The 25,747-nt window shown below is 37.1% G+C and overlaps 3 protein-coding genes across 3 annotated transcripts in view; 1 reads left to right on the top strand and 2 right to left on the bottom strand.

The window, feature by feature from the left end:
- The window catches only part of tyn (trynity), a 122,584-nt gene that overhangs the window by 4,152 nt on the left and 92,685 nt on the right, over window positions 1-25,747 (top strand). The window contains exons 2-4 of the mRNA XM_089104632.1: window positions 16,247-16,321; window positions 18,871-19,003; window positions 24,367-24,503. Of these exons, the coding sequence (XP_088960758.1) occupies window positions 16,252-16,321; window positions 18,871-19,003; window positions 24,367-24,503 (340 nt within the window). The 5' untranslated portion in view covers window positions 16,247-16,251. The remainder of the gene's footprint in view (window positions 1-16,246; window positions 16,322-18,870; window positions 19,004-24,366; window positions 24,504-25,747) is intronic.
- On the bottom strand, window positions 1,377-1,850 carry LOC148941281 (uncharacterized). The gene has a single exon (XM_089104137.1). It carries the CDS (start codon window positions 1,848-1,850, stop codon window positions 1,377-1,379), a length of 474 nt encoding a protein of 157 aa, XP_088960263.1.
- LOC148941282 (uncharacterized) lies at window positions 1,882-2,277 on the bottom strand. The gene has a single exon (XM_089104138.1). It carries the CDS (start codon window positions 2,275-2,277, stop codon window positions 1,882-1,884), a length of 396 nt encoding a protein of 131 aa, XP_088960264.1.

Genomic DNA, 25,747 nt, shown 5'->3' on the forward strand with positions numbered 1-25,747 from the left:
AGGGGGGGGGGTATTTTTTCAATGTTTTCAATGAAAACACCAAAAAGGTATTTTTCAATGAGAATAACCCCCAGAAAGATATTTTGCAAAATCTGTGGGGGGGAGGGGGGAATATTTTTATCGCATGAATATCGCTTAAACATAAATAAATAATAAAGCACTTGAAGTATCTAATATGACTAAAAATTAACGCGACAAAAAAGAAAACAAAAACAGCCAATATTTCGTATTTCAAAACAAAACCTAGAACCCTTGTTTAGTCTCTAGCACAGTTCATATATTATCCAGTATGATCATTCTCTATCTCACCCATTATAAAAACCCGGACAATGCAGAAACAGGCTAAACAAGCTAAGGCAGAAAGAAGTGGGAGGAGCTTTTTGTTCACGATGACCAGAAATGATCTGCGATAAGCTTACTGTTATATTCTGTCTACTGTGGTCTCTAGGGTCCATTTGGTCTCTACCCCTTTTAATCAGGCTAGATGTTGCATAACTTAAAAGAAATAATTACAAAAAAAACTTTGAACACCTGCATCGGAAAGATAACGGCTTATTTTTTTTTGGGGGGGGGCAGATCAAAGATATGTGAAATTTGGCTTTGTCAAAACTATAAGGGTGGGGAGAATCTGTGAGTAGTTCCTATCTTAATAGTTTTATCAAAATGTTGGTTTTAACTTGCTTAATTTATTCCAGACCCCAGTCACAGAAGAAAAACAGTATTTTCATTAGTGATCAGCTGATTCAGGGTGCAGTGTTCTAAAATCAGTTAGATTGTGTTTTTTTTTATCTATTTCAATATTTTTTAACATATTTTTACTACTTTTCAATAGCTTAATACGCACATACTTTAACAATGAGACAAGTGTTATCCCGTGGCGTCAAATCTCTCTGATCGTTCGTGTACCTAGTCATACTTTTAGAGTTGATTTGTTTTGCATTATTCAGTCCTGGTACATACGAAAGGGGAGCCACCTTTGCCATTCTCCCCCTCCATCAAAATCTGAATCTGTTTTACGAGTTTTTCAATAGTTTTATGTCTACATTCGAATGATTCCCCTCTTTTTTTCTGAAACTCCAATAAATTTTACCTCTCCCCAGAATGGATTCATGTGTAGTTGACTCACTTGACTTAAGTCCCGTCCGTCCTTGAAGGTCGTTTGGGAGCCTCTACTTTAACCAGTTCATTGATATGCCTCCTGTAGGCATATTAACCTGCTTCTGTTGTCGGTCAGGCGGAGGAGTTGTGGCAGGTTATAGGGTGAAAAGTTTTCTTTCCATCTATTTGGGGCGACCTCTGGGGCGAGAGCCGTGTACTCATCCATCGAAGGCTATCTTTGGAAGAAGAGTGCTAGCCATGCGTTGAATATGCCCTAGCTATTTGAGTTGTCGAAGTTTTATTTCATCCAGTATTGTGAGTTTGACATTCAGCTTATGGAGAAGTTTTGAGTTGGATACACTGTCGTGGTAGGTGATACCAGCGATGCGTCGTAGGGATTTGGTTTCAAAGGCAGCTAGGCGACACTGATCGTCAGTTTTAAGCGTCCAGGATTCACAGGCACAGATGGCAATCGGAATAATGAGGGAGTAGAAAAGTCTCGTTTTGAGAATTGTTGATAAAGTCTTATTCCTCCAGATGGGCATCAGGGCTTTAAAACTGGAGCTCGCAAGTGTCAGGTGTCTCTTGATGTCTTTGAGTTGGTTGTTATCAGAAGTAAGTAGTCTCCCTAGGTAGGTAAGGTCTTCCACCCACTCAATTATATCTCCACCAAGCCGAAGGCTGAGATTTACCTGTGAATCGGGCTTACGTGAGTAGCACATGGCTTTCGTTTTTAAGGTGTTGATGGCCATCCCGAAGAGGTTGATAGACGAGTGAACGCTGTTAGCCTGGGATTGGAGGTCTTGAAGGGACTTGAGGGGACTCTATGTCATCGGCATATACTAGTTTATCTATCACTATTCCTCCGATTAGGGAGCCGGATGGATTGTCTGTGAGTGAAAGGGCTGGATGTAGGAAGAGATTGAACAGCTCCAATGATAGTAGCCAACCTTGTAGCACTCCAGTAGAGGTTTCGAAGCTTTCAGTAAGTCCTTCTCCCGTCATGACGCGGCTTCTGAATCTCTTATACATGTCTTTGATTAGAGAGATTAGGTTGGATGGGATGTCAAAGTGAAGAAGGGTGTGCCATTGACCTTCTCTCCATATGAGATCGAAAGCCTGTTTAAAGTCTATGAAAAGGTGGTAGATGCTGTGGCAAAGTTCGCTGTACTTTACCATGATCTGTCGGGTAGTGAATATCCTATCAATTTTTGATCTATTTGGTCGGAAGCCGGTTTGTTATTCTGGAATGACCATTGAGGAAATGACTCGTATACGCCCGAGCATGACTCTTTGCGAGGATTTTTGCGACGTGGCTGATAAGACTTATTTTGCGGTAGCTGTTGCAGACAGGGTTAGAGCCTTTCTTATGTAGGGGGACTATCGTCGCTTCGCACCAAGGTGAGGGGAAGTGACCTTTTTCTCAAGCAGCTATGGCAATTTTGTGGTTAAGGTCAAGAGGTGGTTCGCAGTTTATTTTCAGGCTGGATTCCATCAGGGCCGGCAGTTTTGTTTGTTTTCATGTCTCTGATAGCTGCTTCTATTTTAGAGTGAAGAGGGAAGGGGGGACTTGGGTCTGTAGAGGTTACTGGGAAGCTGTCGAGAACTGTTGGGTCTGGGTGGATGAGCGAATTCAGTTTCTTTTCAAAATGGTGTTTTCATTGACAGCGGATACCGTCTGTGGATTGTATTTCATTTCCATTTTCATTTCATTTCATTTCCATTTTCATTTCATTTCATTTCCATTTTCATTTCATTTCATTTCCATTTTCGTAGAGAAGAAGCTGATCGCAAACCGAAAATCGCAAAGAAACGATTTGGAAAATGAGAACCGAAACGTTCCTGATTCAGGTTCTCATGGTGTTGAAGCTAATGGTGATGTTGATTCATTTTCTTTGAAAACTCAATTATTTAATGGTTTTAGTTGTAGTAACTAGCAGTAACCTTGTAACCTTGTAAATCTTGTGCCTCCTGATGAAAGTATCTTTTTTGAAAATAGTATACAATTTTTTCACCGTCTTTGCGGATAATCATAATGCTTATAGGAGCCTTTGAGAGGATGCAATCCGTTAACGTACTTGCCAAGGCCGTTTCCAAAGGGGGGGGGGTTAGAAGGTTCGCCCCCCTCCCCCCCACTGAAATGTTTTTCTGACTTGCAAAAACATAACAAAAAGCATATAAACAAATTTTTAGTGCGTTCTAAAATTTTCTTTTGTACCCCCCCTGAGAAAATCCTAGATATGGCCCTGGTGCGTGCTATGTAAAGCGAATACCAAGCTAGTGCCTTAAATTTAGTGACTTATAAATTTTCAAATTACTTCTATGATAGTTTTAATGATAATACTGTTTTAGACATGCCATCGTATACGGAATACAAGTTCGTTGTTGCTACAACTGTTTACTACTATAACTACTATGTACTATGTATAACTATACATGTACTACGTATAACAACTATTTACTACTATAACTACTATGTTAGCTACTAATAATTCAATTCAGCTCCATGCCACTTGAGGTCAACACAAACACGCAAGCTCCTTCTCCATCAGGGGCGTAATTTGGTATGGGGTAGGGGGGAAAATGCCCCTCCCAGACCTCGGTTTGTCCCCCCAGACCCCAGTTTGCCCCCCCCCCCCTGATGAAATTTAGTTTCTTCCAAGATCTTGTCAAAACTAAGATAAACCTGCATAATTCAAGTATCGACAGAAAAATATCGGTTTTTTAGTATATATTTACCTTTATAGTACTATAAGTTACCATAATATAGTACTATAAAGTACCTTTATAGTAGTTTAAAAGTACTAAATAGTACCTTCATGGTACCAAGCGGATTATTTCTTTAGTTTTTACTGTCATTGTCGCTTGACTTGGGAAAATTGGCCCCAACTTTGCCCCCCCCCCCAGGATTTTGACGAAATTACGCCCCGCCTCCATCCCAATCTATTCAAAGCTTTCCTTCTTACACCCTCCCAAGAAGTTCCAGTTTCCTTTGAATCCTTTCTTGCGATCTCTTCTCACCGCATTCGGTTCGGGGACTACCTGTTTTTCGTTTGGCCCTAGATGGATGGCTGAAAAGGAAATATTTGGCAATCTGTCATCCTTCATCAGCAAACGTGTCCTAGCCATCTAAGCTTAAATATATTTAACTACAAATGTAGTTAAATATGTTTAGGTTTTCAAAATTGTTTTCGGAAGTATTTAAACATCTAAAGAGCGTTGGCGTAAGCATTTGTACTGTTTTAATTCATTTTCTGTAAAGTATTTGCATTTGTATATGAATTTCTTTTTATATTTCTTACAGTGCTGCCAAGCGTTTAATATTTTTGGCTGCCTCATGTTTTATGAACGTAGCAGAAGTGTTGTAAAGAAAATTATTCACGGGCAGTTGGACACGCTAATAATTCAACAATGAAAGTATACATCATAAAATTACTGTTGGTCTGATTAATTGTCTTTATGATGTGTTTTTGTATGACAAATTGTCAGTTTATTGGCAGAACTGCATGGGCTAAATTTAATCGTTGACACGAAAGACCTACTTCCACATACTGTTCTGCTTGCATTTAGTAAAACCACATTAATCGGTTGAAAATCTTTCTTTCATTTACTACAACCACATTAAGTTGTTCAAAATCTTAATTTTTTTAAATAGAAAAACATTGATGTTGCTGGCGATAATTTTCAGTTGCATAGTATTGGTCTTTTCTGAACTTTCATGGCTTATATGCTCAAATTAATGACGCTAATGGGGGAGGGCATGTGGCCCCCTTGATCCCTCTCCCCTTGGTTTTGAAAAAAATTCTGGTACTCCCATTGAAAGAATTCCTCTTCTTGTGTGTTCATTTAAAAATAAATCAGAAATTAGTGCATTCTAAGCCCCCTCCCCCTTAACTTCGTGAATTGACGCCATAGGCTTGAATTTATTGCATTAGCTTTCCTTGTTATTGATAATATAGAAATATAATAAGTTTATTTTTGAAACGCAATATAAATATCGTATTTTCAGTGGTGAGTCGCCGGCCCTTTTCAAAGCTCAAGCAAGTTTGCTCTTTTTTAAACAATTTCTTTAAATTAAATCAACCAAAAACAACCATAAGAAGATAGTTTTGCTCAAGTCTCTTGGACTCGTCCTTTTTATAGAATCATTGCTACTTATTTTGGTAAGAATTCTTACGGCTGGGGAGGGTCACGGTATTATAAAATCAGGGAACAGTCAGGGCCATATCCAGGATTTTTTTCCGAGGGGGGGGGGGGTGTTTTACACAAGGATTTTTTTCGGGGGGGACTATACATAAAAAAACGCTTAAAAAATTTGTATATATCCATTTTTATTAATTTTCCATGAGTCAGACGAACATTTGAGTGGAGGTCAAACCCCCTAACACTCCCCCCCGTCCTGGATACGGCCTTGGGAACAGTGTTGGTTGCGCTACGTGGTAACAAATTAAATCGTTTTTTTTAAATAGTCATTCCATTATTTTAAACGTGATTATATTTTTAATCAACTGTAGAATTAAAATATAGCCTTGAAAGCGGAATAAACGCTTGAGGTGCAACAATTTGTGAACATTTTGTTCTAGAATCGAGTTCCTGCACAAAATATTGTTCCAGGATAAAATATATACAAATCCAGACGAAACTTTTCTTCGAAATTCGTATTCGTAACTGTTTTTGGAGTGTTGCAAAAATTATTTTTTTAAATAGATTTTATGGAACTAGCTGTAATTTATATAATGATGACAAAATGTCGCCTCTCAGATCAGTTTCACTGCAATCTTGGAAGGTCATCCCTTTCAGCTGGATAACTTCTAGAAAAAGTATGCGACAGGTCGCTTGGCATCTTGGCCCCGGAATAACTAAATGTAAATTCAAATCTCGCCAGTCTTATTTTGATGATCAACATCTAGATAAAATATTATTTATTTAATAAGAACACAATAAACATATGAATACGGAAACAGAGCCAACGTAGCTAAGCTCGAAGCGAAAGACCCCAATTATTAATCTATTCCTAAAAAAGATCATCAAGATCTATAGAACGTCATTTTTTTAACGTCATTTCTATAATATATATAACGTCATTATAAATTTTTATAATCTCTTAAGATATGGTTACCTGATACATACCTGAAATGGGCGGAGACTAAATGGTCTCCGCCCATTTTAAACAATCAAATTTCACTTTCACTGTCCTTGTTGCTTTTATCTGGGAACACCTGCTTTTATCTCATTTTAATAACAAAAGCTCAATCACCAACAAAATACGTATAAAATATACACATAAAAAGTATACATAAATAAGGTATATACATTAGTATGGACCTACATATATAAGTCTACTATTATTTTCTTTGTATTTTATATATACTTATGAATCTTATTATCGTATAAATATTATATGTTTTATACTTTATAATCATAAAGTAAGTATGAGTAAATACTTGTATATTTTATTATATATATTATATGTTTTATATATGTAAACAAGAGCAAAGAATATGGAATTGGACTTACAGTTTTTTATTGTTTTAAAAAATAAAGTTGTGAGACAGAGTCAAATTTTAGCGTAAAGAGCGAAGCGTTGAGGAGGGGGCAGCCTCTTTCATATACGGAATAATTTCTGTTCGTTTTAAGTTTTAATTTCGCTCCTTACTTTCAGTTAAAAATCTTTGTTTTAATTAATTTCTGAACGTTTTTGAGTTAATGCAGCTTTGATTTTGGCTCACCGTACATGAATAATTAATACGAAATTTGCATATTAATTTTACTTTTTTTGGCTAAATGGCTTTCTCGAAGTTTTGATCTGACGTAACTTACGTAACAAACTTCTGTTTTCGTATATTTTTATTACGTATATTAGGGGGTCCGCCCCCTAGTCAATACCTCGCTCTTTGCGCTAAAGTTCAAATTTTGTTTCAAATCTTTAAGAATGACCCCTTAATCACAAAGGCCGTTAATTAGAAAAAATAGCTCTGATGAAAGTACAAAAGAACTTCAGCGTAAAGAGCGGGGCAATGACTAGGGGGGGAACCCAATCTTTTACATAATAATTTCTGTTCGTTTTAAGTTTTGATGATGCTCCTTAGTTTCAGTTGAAAAAATTGTTGTTTTTTTTATTTAATTTCTGATCGTTTTTTAAAATAACGCTGGGAAATCCGGCGCCCTCTTCATATCAATGTCTCTTCCCCCATGAAAACTTCCTCCGTGGAAAGATCCTCCATAGAAAGATCTATGGAAAAAATGAGCGTGGGAGGGGGGCTAGTTGCCCTCCATTTTTTTGGTCACTTCAAAAGGGCACTAGATCTTTTTATTTAATTTCTGACTTTTTTATTTAGACTAGAACTTTTTTTATTTAATTTCGGTTCGAATGAGCCCTAACGCGATATTCTAGGGCCACTGGGCCGATACGATCACCCCTGGCAAGAAAAACAAATAAACACGCATTCGTGATCTTTCTTCTGGCAAAAAATACAAATTCCACATTTTCGCAGATAGGAGCTTGAAACTTCTATAGTAGGGTTCCCTGATACGTTGAATCTGATGGTGTGATTTTTATTAAAGTTCTATGACATTTAGGGGTTTTTTTCTCCTTTTTTCGTAAATAAGGCAAATTGTCTCAGGCGCGTAACTTTTGATGAGTAAGACTAAAGTTGATGAAGCTTATATATTTGAAATCAGCATAAAAATCTGATTCTTTTCGTGTATCTGTTGGTATCAAATTTCCATTTTTAGTAGTTTTGGTTACTATTGAGCTGAGTCCTTACTTACAGTTCGTTACCACGAACTGTTTGATAACCAACGACCACACCAGGACTCGAAACACTGTTCTCACGGAAAAAGGATTTCATATCTAGGATTTTATACTTTATAAGTATAAAATAAGTGTAAAATTTAGCATAAGCTATACTAAAATAGTTGTATATAAATTCAATTTTGCAATTGGCAAACTCTCCCATTTCCTCAGGGGCGTACGTAGTCTCCATGAAATATCAAGATTCTTGCAATTGTCATATAGAAATTGTTTTTATCGCCTCTTGGAATATCCCCCGTCCCCAAATAAATTCCTGGGTATCCTGGGTATACGTCTAGATTGCCTTTTCTCTATCTAAAAACATTTCCTTGTGCTAAATAGTCACGATTTGCGTGTGACTTACTTTAGAAAAATTAATTATGATTACCTAAATAAAAATTGGGTCTTTATGCATGCTATACAATTACCCGATTTTTCACAGCTTACTTAGCTTCCTCCTCTATCATTAGTTCCGCTTTTTTTTATTTCGTTAACTAACCGGATTCAAAGTGCGTAAATAACAGTCACTCCGTAAAGCCACGTAAATAATTGTCGGTTTTAGTCATACAAACTTTCAGCTTTACAAGTGAATCATGTCAGGCTTACTCCAGAACATTCAGTTGTTGTACGAATCAGTAGATCTACAGCAACATTCATGATATTTTCAGTGCTATGATCGCTACCAGGTATACGCTTGGGGAGGTCACCGCCTTCCAAATTTCCAGATTTTTAGCATATCTTTCGTAATATCTAATTTTTTTGGGGGGGGGGGGCTAAGAACTTGGCCCCCTGTATATTTGTCATATACTGATATACATATCATTAGTCCTTATCACGTTCAGGGCTGTGAGAAATGCGCCTCTAAGAACCACTGTGTACTACCGTTGCCAAGGGCTCACGGAGTTGGTTTCAGGGTTGCCACCTGTAGCACCAAAGTGCTATTTTAGCTCTATTTCATCTTGACTAGCACTGTATCACGTGCTACAATAAATATAGCACTGTTATTCTTATATGACCAAATTGTAAATATAGACACATAAAATACAATTACATAATGTGCCTCACATCAAAATATATGTCAGAAAATTTTTAATGTATTACAATAATCTATAAGGGATATACATGTGCGCGGACATTTTCCCATTCAGCACTCAGATCAGCTTCACTTTTTATGGATACTTTTTTATTCCTCTACATTGAAAAGGATTAAAAAATTGACCTAAAAACTAATCTAAGTACACTTCAACGGACCATGCGTGTGTCGTAGCGCAGGCCGCGACACGCGTCAAAGTTTTTTGACCGTAGCACCGAAAATTTCTGTGTAGCACGCAAATTTGGGCAATTGTAGCACTTTGGAAACGACCGTGGTGGAAACCCTGGTTGGTTTGACTCTACTCTCCCTCTGAGGAAGATATAAAATAAGCAAAATGTGCTGTGTTTTTTATTGCTTTGGAAAGATATATTTTCTGGCAAAAAACTTTAAATCTCTACCAGGAAATATTTTGTATCCTCCGTGGAGAAATTTCTATGATTATAACGATAGTTGCTACTATCGCTATAACTACTATTAAAATTATTATAGTTGTTGCTATAACTATCTTTTACTGTTGGAGATTATATTGCCAGTTCACAGTTGATGTAAAAGGGCTCATTTATAACATTCTTCCATTGTGTCAGAAAGTTGCACTGAAATCAGTGATGGTCCATGATATCTTCACCAAAAATATCGGAATTTTCCGAAAAATTAGAAGTATTTCGTTTTCCGAAGACTATTTTTCGTTTTCCAAAAAAATAACAATATATACATTATTGTCAACAAATAACAAAAAATACAAGAAGAAAAAATAAGTAATAAATATTAAGAATATACATATATATATATATATATATATATATATATATACATGGGCGTAGGGAGGGGGGCAGCTCCCCCCCTAGACCTTCAAATTTATATTAGATATGGCTGAAAAAGCAGTTGATAAAACTCCATCATACAATCGACTGCCTCCCCCCCTAGACAATATGCTGCCTAATCCTGCCTACGCCCATATATATATATATATATATATATATATATATATATATATATATATATATATATATATATACAGCGCTCGAGAATTTTCTTACCAACCTTTTACGAGTAACTATATATATATGATAAAAAACAGGGTCGTTTAGATATATTTAAAGTAGGCACGTGCAATGGCTGCGGGCCTTCGGTCTGAAATACCCTCTTTCTCACCTGTCTCGGGAGCTTTGCAATTTCTCCCATATATTTAATATATTTTGGCTTTTACAGAATTATTTTACAATATATTTTGACTTCTGCAATATATTTTGACGGATTTTGACCCTGAAATTGCCCCATTCCCCAGCAATAATGTCCCCTTTGAACTTATTTCTTACGTACGAATGGGTTCTACGTATCCAGTAGAGCAACCCAAGCCGAGTGGATGGCGCGCTAGGCTTGCAACCTATGTCCATCTGGACGGCGGTTTGAATCCTGGTGTCGCCAATCTCTTAGCTTCGGTTGGGGTCAGTGTTGTGACTGTGCAAGATTGGGCACGTGAGTCTAAAGGAGTCGCGATTAACAAATTCCCACGTAATATATGAATTTCAGAAACCAAGAGAGGTGGAAAAATGCCTGGCCCTCTTGTAAGTATATCGTATTGAGGGTTAAAAAGGCTCCAAGCGGTAGTTTTGCCCGATTCCATAGGGGAAGTTTCGTGTTGGCAACACTGGGTCTAAGACATTTGTCGCTGTCAGATTTAGTAATCTAACTTTTGCGATAACAGTTTAAATGTCTAAAAGTCTAATTTACTCTTGACTGAAAAAAGAGTGGAAGTTGTGTGCCTGATGTAACCCAGCAGATGGTTCTAAGTAAGATATGCTCTAATGAACATCACGTTTTGAAGACTTCTTTGTGAACGATATAGCGGGCAAGCAACTAGCGAACCGTTTCATTGCGACTTTCAAAGAAAAACTGTCCGACGAATAACTAAATTCTACATTCCACTGAATTGTAAGTTCTATAGATTTGTCGCTAAACCCCTGTTACTACTTAAGAGGATGCAGTACCTTGAAGAATTGCCCTGTCTAGTCCATTATAAACTTCTTTGTTTCGTGTGGGCAAAATATTTCGAATCGATTGGGCGGTCTTGCCATAGCTTGTACAGCTGGGATAAGACACCGAATTAACGACATAAAACTAAAAGCCGAAAACAACTTTCCCAGAAATCTTAGAAAAACTATTTAACTTTCCCCGTTTTGCGCCAGAGATAAGAGATAATCAGATGTAACTTACATCATTAAAAAATGTGAATTTCCCTAAAAATATTCTAGAATGCTTGCTTAGAAAATATTGAAAATCAGCTCAAAAGAATTATCATTTGAGTAATTTGACAGCTTTGGAAGTTCCCTGTGGAGGTATCCGCTTTGGTTTAAAATCTTGCAGACACAGGGGACGTACTTTTTACGATGTCAGAAAATTCAATAGACAGCGCTTTGATAACAATTAATAAAACATTGTACTTTTTCTTTATTTTAAACAAGCTTTTCGTTATGAGATATGATATATAATGAGGTATACATTTATTAAGAAGAAAACAAACACTATTCGCCTTTCGCCTTCCAAGAAAGGCAATAAGCTTGAAAGGGCAAGCGAGGTTATCACTCCCAGCTAATTAAAACAACATTCATATCGAGCTACTCAACACACAAGAAACTCATCTGATGAAGGAATAAAGGAAAAAAAGAGGAAAAGACAAGAAATAGATAGAAAAAAATAACAGCAGAATAAATCAACGAAATACCTTAAATAGAATGACAACCTGGAGTGGGCTTGACACCAAATTCACTCACGAGATAAAAGAAACTTCTTTGCCCGTGACTTGAAAGCCGGAAGACTAGGCGCATTTTTCACACACTCTATAATATATTCCAAACATGGGGACCATAATGGCGAATCACAAAAAATGCCCGAGTGGTGCTCCTAAACTCATGAGTTAAGTTATCAGCTTTTCTTGTATTATGATCATGACGGTCTCTATTAAAAGTAAAAAGATTTTCAAAAGCAGGGGTGAGCAGCTGATTCAAATATTTATACGAGAAAATCGCGACCTGGTAATCTCGAATTTGGGATACATCCATTAACTTATTCTTTTTAAAATGCTCATGAGCAGGAACCTCATCAGAATCGTCAAATTCAGATAATCATTTTACAGCTCCATTCTGAAGTTTTTGTACTCTTTTAAAACATTTTACAAAATTACTTGCCCATATAGAGCATCCGTAGCTAATATATGGATAAAATATAGAAAAATAAATCATTTTTAGCATATTTTTTGGGACTAGATTTTAATTCTTCGCATCACCCCAAGGCCTCTGCTTAATTTTTCAGCTATTGCACTTGAATGGTTTTTCCACGACAGGTTTTCATCAATTAAAAACCCCAAGTACTTTGTTGTTGCTACTTTCTTTATCACATTTTCTTGAACCGTGGTGTGGTCATTTCCAGGGTTAGACGAAAGTCTAGAAAATGCTAGCTTTTCTAACTGTTAATGCATTTAAGATAAGCGGATAACCGAACAATTTTTACCAAAATTACCTTGGGAGCTCCCTGCTGGGCTGGGAAAATTCGCTAATGTGCCCTTTTTTATTTGAGACGGTCAGCCATTGCTGAGACTCGCAAATTGATTTTTAAGATATCGAATGACCTTAAATAACTTTCTAGCACGAGGTTAAAGACATAGATAAAAAAGTCATTTTTAGCACATTCATTGCCAAACTTTAAAATGGTGTAATTTTTACAACCGTTACAAAAATAAAATTCATAAAAACACCTATTTTCATATCGGAGAAATAGAACAAGATATGAATAGGAAACGCATCAAATCTCGAAATCCAGGCTGGGGAAGGGAGTTTTCGATGAGAACATGTTTGTTACGCAGAAGCTGTAACCAAACTGCGTTCACTATGTATTTGCTTCTGAATACAAACATGTAAATTTTAGCGTGTCATCTCGTCCTATTAGATCGTGCAAGAGCAATGCAAATGTGTGTTTAATTTGTGCTACGTTGTCACCATTACTACACCCGTGGTAAAAACTAAGTTTCAAATACGCAGTTTCTAGCACATGTTACTGCCGCTAATTTCTCGTAGCTTTAAGCCACCTGATCCATAACCAAAGCTTTATAAACAGTGCTTTATATAAGGTCGGGCATGATAAAATATTCGGGGTTTATCGGTGCACTTTCACGTCGAATTCTGATTATTACAAATTTTGACATAAATAAAAAAAAAAATAGAAGTCCCTAATATTCAAACTTTTATTTAATTGATTCAATATGTATTTGGTTTAATCAATATGTATTCAGTGTTGGTATATTTGATTCACTGCGATTCAAATGTTTAGAAAACAAGTGGAAAAACAAGGTGGAAAACAAGTTTCAATTATCAGTTTCTAGCCGAGAATTTGTTCAACTTTTTCTGTTGTCAAGAATCAATGCTGCAATGAATCAATCAAATAAAAACTTGTGTATTATTTATGAGGTCTGTTTATGGAAGTGTACATCCTTTTCTGTTTTAATTCATACAGTTCGTTTCAGTATCGCTCTTGGTTGCTGATAATTATTAGAATAATTCTAATTCTACCGTTGATGTATGTGTCTTCTGCTGACTATGCGAGTCTTAACGAGTGAGTAGCCTATTGTGTCCTCAATTGAACCGAAACAATATGTTAAAAAGATGGACATTACACTCGTGAAGCTGTTTAAAAAGGATGAAGTCACGGTGCGCAACAACTGCCGCGGCATCAGTCTACTTTCTATTCCTGGAGACTGCTGTCCCCAATTTTCCTGGCACTTCATAGATATCGACTCATTAGATCGTCAGCCACTTAAGAGAATTGTGCGCGAATGTGATATCTTCACTGACTTCACTTTAATAAACTCCTCTTTGTGCATTCATTTTAATATTTGGACAAGGGAATACTTTCATCATGGTTATTTTCTAAAGAAACAGGACCATGATGATCAAACTTTAGGCTACTGTTTTTTTTTTCTTCTTTTTTTTAACTTCATCTGTTGTCAACAAGCTTCAAGAATTAATGAAATAAAAATGTGGGTATTATCAATGAAATCTGATTATGGAAGCGTGAATGAATTCCTCTAGCAATTGTATCGATTTGTCTCAGTCTCGTTCTTGATTGCTGATTTAAGGTTGCTAGCATCATTTGATTCTGTTGTTGACGTGTGTATCTTCAGTGTGATTCTTATTGTTTCTGCAATCGAACTGCTCCAATGTACTTGAAAGATTCGCCATATGCAATGTAAAAACGTTTGCTCTAAACTATCTCACTGTTTAATGACGTTTTTGTGAAATACAGACCAGAGTATGCATTTCAGGGTTATATAAATATCGTGGCATATGTACGAAAGTATATTGAAAAAAGTGATAATCTTATTCAAAATAAGGCGTTCTGTAGCCGAACTTAATAATTTGCACTTATTAAATCTGACATTAGGGGAAGAGGATATCTGCGGCAGCTTTATCTGCGGCTGCTTTATTCCTAGTTAATTGTCAAGAAGTAGTGTAAAATTTAAGTAGACTAATTTGCAAAAAAAGATGTAAAATTCTAAGTAGTCTAAAATTTGCAAAAAAGTTCATTGAAAATACAAAAATACTAGAGTCGGCTGATTGGCTTAGGTAAATAAGCTCTCTGTGTGCAATTAAAGAAATGGGTGAAAACAAGAATATTGTTATTACTTAAGTGGCAAAGTGTGTAGGAACCTACACACTTTGGCTGTTAAAGATTCTACCGCATGTATCTATACAAAGAATGACGGTAATAGACCCTTAAGCTGCAAACGGGCGGTGATGATATCCGTTTCTTGGCCCTTTCAGCCAGGAAGTTCAATGCGGGGATGGAGGGCAGCCATCTTATGCTTTCGTACACCCTTCCTGCTTACCTTCCCCAGATTTCTCCAGGTACCCATTTAGAGCCGGGTCGACTCTGGCAGAGCTTACAGAGTGACACCACTTACCCCCTCCCCAAACCAAATGACCGGACACGCCAGGAATCGAACTCGTGCCCCTCGGACAAAGGATTCCCAACCCAGCGCGCCAATCACTTAGCTAGAACGGCTTAAATTCTAGAAAGGCACCGTAATTAATCTTAACTGTCGGGTTGCTGTTTTCCAATTTTAGTAAGTTTAACAAAATTAAAAATTCACTAACTTCAAGCAGATCCGTTTAAAAGAGGGGAAACCAGGGCACCTGCCCTGAGCGCTATGGTTGGAGGAGGGGAACCGTGGATGGGAGGTTACCCACTTTGATTCGGCTTTTCTGCTTATGTTTGAGTTGGGAGGAAGACACTGTAATTAATTTTGCCCCGGGCACCACCAACCATAGAAACTGCTTTGACTTCAAACAACTAATCATATTCCTTTCTCTTGTATTATATTGAAAAAAAAAAACTTTCGGGATTTGTCTTTATTCATAGGTTTCAAGAAGCGTTGCGTACTTTACTAAAGCTGAAGACAATGTCAAATATTTTTGTTATAAATTATTTTTCGAAATTGTGGAAGTAAAATTGAAGTTATTTTCACCACTAGACTCTGGAGGTCATTCATATCTTATAAATGTATCCGATAAACTACATTTAAACTTATTGAAGATGTACAGGAAGAACATTTAAGGAGACTGACACCCCTGGGGATTTTTTTTCCTGAATGTGGCTGAAACCTTTAAGAATTTAATTTTAAAGCTAACATTTTCAATTACAAACCTCCCTATCTACCTCCCTATGTCTACCTCCCTATCGGTCAGTCCTGCTCGCACCTATTTGAATCATTTATACACTATGGAAGCTATATTGACCTTTCAGGTTCTATATAGCCTTGGTGTTCAAGGAGCTACCTTAAATAACATTCCAGTAGGGCCGTGTCTTGGATTTGTTTGAGGGGGAGGGGGTTTAAAAAAAATTTATCATAATGACTATCAAGGTTTTTGTGTCTAAAAATTAGCTTACACATATTTCTTATTACTTTTGGACGAGTCGAACTAAAATATAGGGGGAGGGTCAAACAGGGTACCCTTCCCCTGGATTTGTCCCTGTATGGCAGTAAAGCACTTGAAAAATGTAATTATGCCTAAAAGTATTTACTCCTGGTATAAATCTTATACTTTCTTATTCACTGCTGAGTGTTTATTATATGTAAGTTAGTTTCTATTGCTTATAGTCCAATTACTGTTAATTAAAGATCTCGTTTCTCGTATGCCCTTTTTAAAGACTTATTTTGCTTTATACAAACGTTTTTTGGACTCACCAATAAACTTGTTAATTTTTTCCAGAAAATATGGGACATGTTTCAGGAACAATTTATTTCTACCTTCTGCTTGGTCTTCTTTGCGGAATTATAGTCAACGGTGAGTACTTTTATTTTCTTCTATTTCTTCTTATATACTTCTACTGTTCGATTATCTTAATAAAAATAGTCGTGGAAATGTCAACTTTATCTACTTTAGACGTTTGTTTAATTAGAAAACGTACTAGTCTCATTTATATTAGTGGTCGGAATGATTCCCATATGGCCATGCTTGCCATAATTGCTACACTTGCCATAATTTCCATACTTGCCATATAATACGAGACGTTTGAATGCTAAAATGTTCTTCTATGGAAAAAACGGTGTCAAGTTTTCTAGAAAATTAGTGGCTTAGTTGGGCTATTGGCAAGGCCGTATCCAGGATGGGGGGCTTGAGGCTGTTTGAACCCCCCCCCCCTCCCCGAAACGTTTGTCCGACTCGTAAAAAACGTAACAAAATGAATATAAACAAAAAGTCTCTTTTTCCTCTGATCAGAGAAAAAAGGATTTAAAAAGAATATCCCTCGTATGAAATACAGCATATGTGTGTATTCACTAATCGTTTGGAGCCGATGTGAAGGCTCTGTTACACCATCAAGTGTCAGCTGCACTAGTGTCAATTGGGGGGGTTGCCTAATTTTTTCACACCCCACCAAAGTATAAACACATACTGAACAAGTACTGACAAAACTCTCCAAAAGTGACCCCGCGTACCTCAGCGCTCTAGAGGGTAAATGTTGTACTACTTAATCGCTCCGAGCCAATAAATTAAATTTAATACAGCTTATACGGAACAAGTCTAATCACCTACGGAACTTGTGATTTATTCGCCAGGTTCGCATAGGTATGGAATTGTCTCCGGAGACGCGGACAAAGGGTCACTTTTTTGTGTGGAGAGGATAGGTTTTGTCAGTACTTGTTGTATGTGTTTATACTTTGCACCCCACATAGGTATTGAAAATACATTTCTTGGGTATGTTCAGCCCCCCCCCTTCTTAGATGTTAAAAATAAGTCTTTGGGAATTAGCGAAACACAGCAACAGTCCTGTATATATCGAACGCATAGCAACCCGATTTGTATTAACATAATTTGATTATAATTACTGACGAATGAAAACGAATTGAAAATATAAATTTATCATTGAAACATTCATTGTTTGGGAATTTTCTCTATTTTTGGAAATATATCTTGGATATGTTATTCTACTTAAAATTAGTTAACGAAGATTTTTCTTTGCTTTAGTATATTTTTCTTTACATTTTATTAAGATGCTCTGAATGTAAAGTCATGGTAATGGCAACCTTTCAAAGAATCGTTTCATTTCTGTATGGGGCGAATCAAATTTTTCTAAAAAAAAAAGAAGAAACCGCTTTGTTCGTCGCCAATAACTAAGGCTGAATCGTCGCATGGCATTCAGACCTTCAAATTTGGCATACGTGTTAATTACCCACGTGCAAAATACCGCTGTACTAATTGAAGCAAAAATAGCTATTCCATTAACTAGGTTTATTTTAAATACCATATGTTTATGATATATGTGTATTTTATTTTTGGCGTTAGTTTTCAGTTAAACTGTATATTATTGTCAAATTCAATACTAAATAATTGTTTTAGTAATTAGATGGATATTTCAGTTCTTTCATCATAAACCAAATCTTTTTGTAGAGTTCTTGAAAGTCCCGCCTTTGGTTTGTGGTTAAATTTTGTACGGCTTTCAAACGTATTGCATATCTACCCTTTTGTAGGTTTAAGGGCCCATTTTAAGAGGTAGGGTAATTGAATTAGCCAGAAGTTTAAAACCTTTTTGAACAGGAGCTTGGAGCAGTAGCTTGAACACATGGAGCAGGAGCATTTTAATTCGAATTAGGTCTCGACTCCCATATGTATTTTTTCATCTCAGGCATTTGAACTAAATGTTTTTGCCCATTTGAGAACTTCGTTCTCAAATGTGGACTTCGAATTCATCCGTTTTCAAGTTTTGACCGGACTTTTTTACTCTCATAATACGTATACGGTGGGGATTGAGCTTTGGGGGAAGGTCAGATTTGTTGAAATACCAATTACAGGTAACAGCTAGAGCTGGGGTTAAGGGCCTGGACTAAAGTTCCGCCTTCCAAGGGTTTTTTTTCTCTTGTTTCAAGCTTTAATCCTATTTTGTTTTTGTACTTAGCATGCATATAGAAGCTTGGTATAGAGGGAGACGACTTTTGCTTTTGGAAAAGGGCGTGCTAAATAGTATTAAATAGTATAATTAAAATAGTTGTCTGTTGTTCTAAAGCGGTATCTTTCTGAAATATCAAATTTGACTAGGACAGACATCCTACCCCCTACCCTTAAGTGATTAGGGCTTCCACTCGAATTTTGATTGATATTTGTCGATAGTTTTTATTTATAAACAAAACTTGAATTAAATTTAAAATGCCTGGTTGCCATGGGAATCAAGTTGGACCTCTTGAATCTTAAGCTGCCAAGATTTTGGGGGATTTCGAAGATTTGTGGGTCCAAAATATTGAGGAACAGATTCGTAAGTGCTAAACAGTGCACATCCATGAATATTTATGCAGGAAAATTGTACGTGATTCTATTAATAATGTTCCTTTTATTATTAGGACGACAGGCTTTTGAAAAGCTCACAGATTTGGATTTCCGAGGGACTACCTATTACACAATACGAAACTTGACATTATACGAGTGCCAGGGATGGTGCAGAGAGGAGCCAGAATGTGCCGCAGCTTCTTTCAGGTGAATATTTATTCTAATATACTTTTTACTCGCGTTACATGCAAAGACGCAATCACGGCGAGGAGAAGGTCAGCCCCTTTTTAGGAGACCGAGAATATGTAAAAAGTGCTATGTGTAATTTTCGGGAAAATGTGACACCCTTCTGAAAATTGTTTTTAATTATATAACTTAGAGCCCAATAAAATATGTTTGTGCAGTTAATCCCTCCCCCCCTCCACTCCCTACCCTTCAAGAAAAATATCTTTGGGCACTCTTGACCACATGTCACGCTTTCTTTAGGAAGGAATAGTAATAAATTCCGTCATATTTTGTGAAAATCGTGGTTGCAACATAAGCCGCAATCTTATAAAAAAACGAACTCTAGACCATAGTCAGGGCCGTATCCAGGATTTTTTTTCGGAGGGGATGGCCTACTAAAAGATTTTTTCGCGGGGGGGGGGGACAAAAAACATCGAAAAAAGCATAAAAAATATGTTTATATTCATTTTTATAGCGTTTTTGCGAGTCGGATAAATATTTCGGGGGGGGGGGGTCAAACCCCCTCTTCCTTCCCTGGATACAGCCTTGCCCATAGTAACTGGATTTTGAAAATTGCGTTTTGAAAAAACTGTCAAGCAAGGAAGAATTGCCATTTGAAGCTGATTCAGGAAATGGTAATTATTGGTTCTTAAAACTTTAATGCGAAGACAAATTTAAGAGAAGTTCTAAAAATAGACAGAAATAAAAAAAAAATATATGTTGTTGGAACGAAACAAAACCGCACCATCTGAATCTGCATAGCCAAAAACCACAAAAAAATTCCCCATCTTGAGTAACAAGAAAAATAACGTTTATGCAGGGGATGGAGCGATGTGTCTCCTTTTTTTCTTCTTAAGAATTAGAAGATTCTATTATTAATATTATTATTAATAACTTGAAAGGTTCGTAGTGAAAAATACGTCCTGTTGACTATTTCTTTTTATTTACTATGGGGAAAGCGTTACTCTTTATTCGTTTATAACGATTTTAACTGACATGAAATGTAGATTTTATACAGTGGAAGCAAAAAAAAGAAAATGCAAGTTGATAAGTCAGGAATAAAAACATACGGGACAACTGCTGTGCATTAATTAACGTCTGAAAAATTAGATTATTCGGTTAGTCAGTATAACCTTCTCTGCTGTTGTTTTATCTGAAGATTCATCTCATTTGTAATAATCTGATTTTCCAGTTTTAATGTTTAACATCTGCTAAGCTGACCAAAAAATTTGTATCAGTTACCCAGAAAAAAAATACCGTTATATCAAAAGTGAATTTTTTGTTTGTTTGTGCTGCTGAACGTGATTTTTTACGCTTGATATTGTGGGAATAAACAAGTGTAAAATCTCATGTTTGATTGTGAAAATAAGGCGTTTAATCTCTTTTTGACTTAAATAATGCATTTAAAAAGCAAAAAGGGAGAAGTGTGAATTGTTAACTAGAATCGTGACTTTGGGATTTAAAGGCCTGGGCGTGTATTTAGAGAAAATTTTATTCTTCGTTTGAATATCATTTTGCTCAAAAACGTGGGGTTATCCACTTTCCGTCACCTAATGTGCACCTCTGAGTGCAACTTGCTCTGTCAAATGCCCCACGCGTGAGAACCCTTCCACGCTACGGTACCTCCTCACTGCCATGCTTGGCACAGTTCCTCAATGCGTGGCAGGCGCCAAAGGGTACACACAGTTTTTGAAGCGGGTAAACTAATACTAAAAAAGTCTAAGACATAAAATTACCCTTCCAAAAGAGGGATGTGCAAAATTTTTTTCTTGGGAATCAATAGTAGGGAGGGTCATTTAAAAAACACCAACATAATAAGTTATGGTATGATCTTTAATTTCTCGGAATTTTCGAGCGGAGCCTGGCCTAAAATGCGTGGCTAGTGTTGGTAACATCTCAATTGGACAATGTTCTATAGAATAATAGAAATATACAGCCCACTTAGACTGAGGGGATCTTTTTGCAATATCTTCAAATATACAACTTACAATTATCATGGAAGTTTCTGCTCTAAACGTGGCATGAACTTTTCAAAATATTTTTAAAATCAAAGTTTGAAACAAAGTAAAATTTATCGTGTCATTTTGCCCAACACGAAATGACGTCTATAACATTTTCACAATTGCCAAAGTAAAATTAAGTAGGGCCCGACCGATGTACCGGCCGGCCGGTATTATCGAGCCGATCGGGGGGTCAGTAGGATATGGGGAAAAAATATCGGATATCGGCCGATTTTTTTATACTCAACATACCCAGAAGATGGCGCCATATTTCCTCAGGTAATTCTTGCTTGTCCAGCCCTTGGGGGCAGAGCCACAAGCTAAGTCTGACCACGGCTGAAAGAGCAGGAGAGGTGAGTCAAATGAAGTCAAAGTATATTATCTGTTAATACTTGTCAATACACACCTGATGTAGAATGTTCAAAATGTATGGTAAGTTCAAGAACGTAAAACTTCTAATAAAAAGAATACAATAAACCATACATTTCTGTTTAATGAACAATCACATGCGTGGGTGAAAGATCCAAGATTCAATTGATTAAAACCCTGCTATCCAGTCAGGGGTGCAGCTAAGGATGGAGGGGTGCCGTAAGGTAGAGAGGGGGGAAAGGGTACTTATCGGTTATGTAATAAACAGTCGAGAATTTCGATAGCAAATGATGCGAACATGACACAAGAAACTTGTCAATCAACTTCTTTATGCCACACAATTAGCTTTGGCTTCGTTGGAAAATAAATTATAGCTATAATTTATTTAAGTATTTTGTTGGTATTTTGGTTAGGTTAGGTCACAGTTTATATAATTATCCAGTAAGCTTATCGCAGATCATTTCTGGTCTTCGTTCTCGGTGCGAACAAAAAGCTCCTCCCACTTCTTCGTGCAGTTATGGATCAGTGTGTTTGCGTCTATCAATGAGAAATGGTTACAAAGTGCATTATTCGTAATAGCGGGTTTCCACTTGTTTCCGATTGTTTCGCGTCTGACTTGTCCACCCGTGAAAAGATCTGATGCCGCTTACGTTTCTACGTTCTATTCGTAATACCGGGTTTCCACGTGTTTCCGATTGTTTCGCGTCTGACTTGTCTACCCGTGAAAAGATCTGATGCCGCTTATGTTTCTACGTTCTATTCGTAATAGCGGGTTTCCACTTGTTTCCGATTGTTTCGCGTCTGACTTGTCTACCCGTGAAAACATCTGATGCCGCTTATGTTTCTACGTTCTCTGGAGCACCCGCACCCCGGTCCGGGTTTTTTATAATGGGTGAGATAGGGAATGATCATACTGGATAATTATATAAACTGTGGGTTAGGTTATGTAATTAATATATGCTATGCTTTGCCCCCAACCCCCTTGATGTGCAAATATATAGCCAAAATTTGTTTCTAAACTATTATATTTTTATCATATTATGCTCCGACATTGAGTATCGAATGAGAACTCTCTTATGGCAGAATATAACATGAACGAAAATTGAATCGGGCGTAAAAACCCTATTCTTTTTTCTATATTATAAGATTTCTATTCAACAATTACCAGTAAATTATAAGTAATAATCTAAGTATAAAAATCATATAAATAAATAATATACTGCCTCAGGTATCAAGTATAATAATAAGCATGTATATTCAATCCAATAATTATATCATTATTTCCCCTGAAAACTCGGTCACATTGTTCATTAGCCAAAGCTTTAAAATTTTGCCAAATTTGTTCATCTGTTATTTTAAATTATCTGTACTTTTCTTGCTGAAGTTTCGTTCACCTGAAAATACAACACTTTTAATTGACCATTATGACTATGATGAGGTCTCTAAAATCACCTTAATAAAAGCAGATTATGTGACAGCCACAGCTGGCTCAGTAAAACGTCTGTTGGAAAAGGAATTTTTGAAAAAGAGGTGTAAGAATAATGGTTAGCAATAGGGCCACCCTTCTCTCCTGAATGGTAAAGAGATTTTAAACACTAATTGGCAATTGGGTCACGCTTCTCTCTTAGAGTAAGTAAAAAGAAATTCATGCTTTTTTTTAGAGATTTGCCGCTTTTTAAAGTTGAAAAAACATACCATAAGCCACAAGCCAAAAAAAAAAATGTCATAAGCCACATACAAAGATGCTGAAAGAAAATGACCAGCGCAAGACGACGGAAGGCTCAACGGTATCCCTATCAAAGGATATGTCATGACATATCCTTGATATGATCATGACAACAATTGTGAGAGGGTCGAGGCTCCAAGCTAACGATATGATCATGACAACACTTGTGAGTGGGTCGAGGCTCAGAGCTCACTCTATGATTATGAAAATAATTCTGAGAGTGTAGAGGCTCTGAGCTCAGTATATGATCATGACAATAATTCTGAGAGGGTCGAGGCTCCGAGCTAACGATATGATTATGACAACAATTGTGAGAGGGTCGAGGCTCCGAGCTCAGGATATGATCATGACAACAATTGTGAGAGGGTCGAGGCTCCGAGCTAAGTATATGATCATGACAACAATTGTGAGAGGGTCGAGGCTCCGAGCTAAGGATATGATCATGACAACAATTGTGAGAGGGTCGAGGCTCCAGCTAAGGATATGATCATGATAACAATTGTGAAAGGGTCGAGGCTCCGAGCTAAGAATATGATCATGACATAAATTGTGAGAGGGTCGAGGCTCTGAGCTAAGGATATGATCATGACAACAATTGTGAAAGGGTCGAGGCTCCGAGCTAAGTATATGATAATGACAACAATTGTGAGAGGGTCGAGGCTCCAGCTAAGGATATGATCATGATAACAATTGTGAAAGGGTCGAGGCTCCGAGCTAAGAATATGATCATGACATAAATTGTGAGAGGGTCGAGGCTCCGAGCTAAGGATATGATCATGACAACAATTGTGAGAGGGTCGAGGCTCCGAGCTAAGGATATGATTATGACAACAATTGTGAGAGGGTCGAGGCTCCGAGCTAAGGATATGATCATGACAACAATTGTGAGAGGGTCGAGGCTCCGAGCTAAGGATATGATTATGACAATAATTCTGAGAGGGTCGAGGCTCCGAGCTAAGGATATGATCATGACAACAATTGTGAGAGGATCGAGGCTCCGAGCTAGAGGAGGGAGGCGACCAAAAGCCAGCAAAACTAAGTTTTAGCTAGCCAAAAGATCTGCGGAGCGGACCTTTTTGGCTAGTAATTCGCTATAAGAAAGTAAGCAAACCGATCGCCCTGTTAAAGGTCATTCGGAAACTTGGCTAATAACGGAATCTAGTTGATGAAATGTTCCTTTTTGCCATTTCCCCGAAGCTGCTAAACCCTCAAAGCCAATAGCTTCTTATTGTATTTTTTTTCTTTCTTAGTTTTGTTGCAAATCCGTTAGCACCGACTCAAGAGACTCTTTGTTTGCTCCAGAACGATACAGAAGCAATCGACCCAACTGTTATTGGACAGAAAGTAACGTCATCTTATTATTTTGTGAAGTTGGATGTAGACTCAGGTGAGACATTGAATTCTAATTCATTTATTAGAGGTTGCAAAATAGCAGAGTCAGAAAAAGGCAAGGTCATAACAATTTTTTTTTGGAAGTGTTGCCGTTTTGGGAGGGGGGCATTTTTTTCGAAAAAGGTTGAGAAAAATCCCCCTCCTCTTTATTTTCTGAGAACTAGCTTTTTATTATCTTCAGTTTTTAAAAAGCTCGAAAAAAATCCGTCCCTCCCCCTGTTGGGATTAATCTTACATATGTCCTTAGAGTACACCTTTCTTGTTTTTTTTTTTCTTTTTTTCACTCATCTACTATTCTGCATTACCGAATGGGGTTTCCTGCCACTCTGTCTGTGTGTCTTAGAACTATTTAACTCACTGACCTGTATAATATGATAAGGACTAATAAAAGAAGGAGAATAGGAAAATATGCGAGGGGTTGCTCTCTTTCGGAAATCATGTACACCAGGCTGCGCGTGACAAATGTGGTGGAACTATACCAAGTGTTTTGATAACTGTGCCACGCGTGGTGGCACATTTATGAGTAGAACTGCGCGTTTCCTCATTATCATTCAAAGACTTATTGCATTGCCTATTAGTTTGTTGGGTAGTTGAGAGACTTTGAGAGACACCCTTACATGACAAATTTGAAGAGCGTGCAAACAGAAATCGTTAAAAGACGTTCTAATCAATGAAATATCTTTCTTGAGACGTCATCCTTGCGTCCCGTTTTACAGTTCAAGCCACTTTTAACTGGGGAGAAATCCAGCTTCAGTTATCAGGAGGCACCTGTAGGAAACCCCTCGCTCCATATAAGTTGAATCAGGTACTAATTCATACAAATGTGGCGGAACTATACCAAGTGTGTTGATAACTGTGCCACGCGTGGTGGAAATGCGCAGCATCGGTGGCGTTCTGAGATGTACACCAAATGGTGGGAAGTCAGCGCCTCCTGGGAAATCCGACTGCTTTTTTGCCAACCTTTTATTTATGCGCGTATATAGGCCTGTTTACTTCTATGTTTTTTTACACTAAAAAATAAAAGTGCATACTCTGTCAACGGTGTTTATCAGAGCGTATCCAAAAGCGTGTTATTAATAATTAATTTCACGCCAATTTATGAGATTTTTTTCATCACAAAATAACTAACGGGACAGGCAGAAAAAAGCCAAAGGCAAGGCTAATTGACAGCACAAGCTAAATCTCATGGTATTCATGTTCTATATGGGAAAATTGATTGATATGAAAAATTATTCATAT

Source organism: Artemia sp. Qi Xiang Cuo, chromosome 18 (genome assembly GCF_049724085.1).
Source record: "Artemia sp. Qi Xiang Cuo chromosome 18, ASM4972408v1, whole genome shotgun sequence".
Classification (NCBI taxonomy): Eukaryota; Metazoa; Arthropoda; class Branchiopoda; order Anostraca; family Artemiidae; genus Artemia; species Artemia sp. Qi Xiang Cuo.

What these genes read in the sequence shown, in the direction of transcription:
- LOC148941281 (XM_089104137.1), bottom strand. Translation starts at nt 1,850, where the DNA reads ATGGCCATCAACACCTTAAAAACGAAAGCCATGTGCTACTCACGTAAG.
- LOC148941282 (XM_089104138.1), bottom strand. Translation starts at nt 2,277, where the DNA reads ATGGTAAAGTACAGCGAACTTTGCCACAGCATCTACCACCTTTTCATA.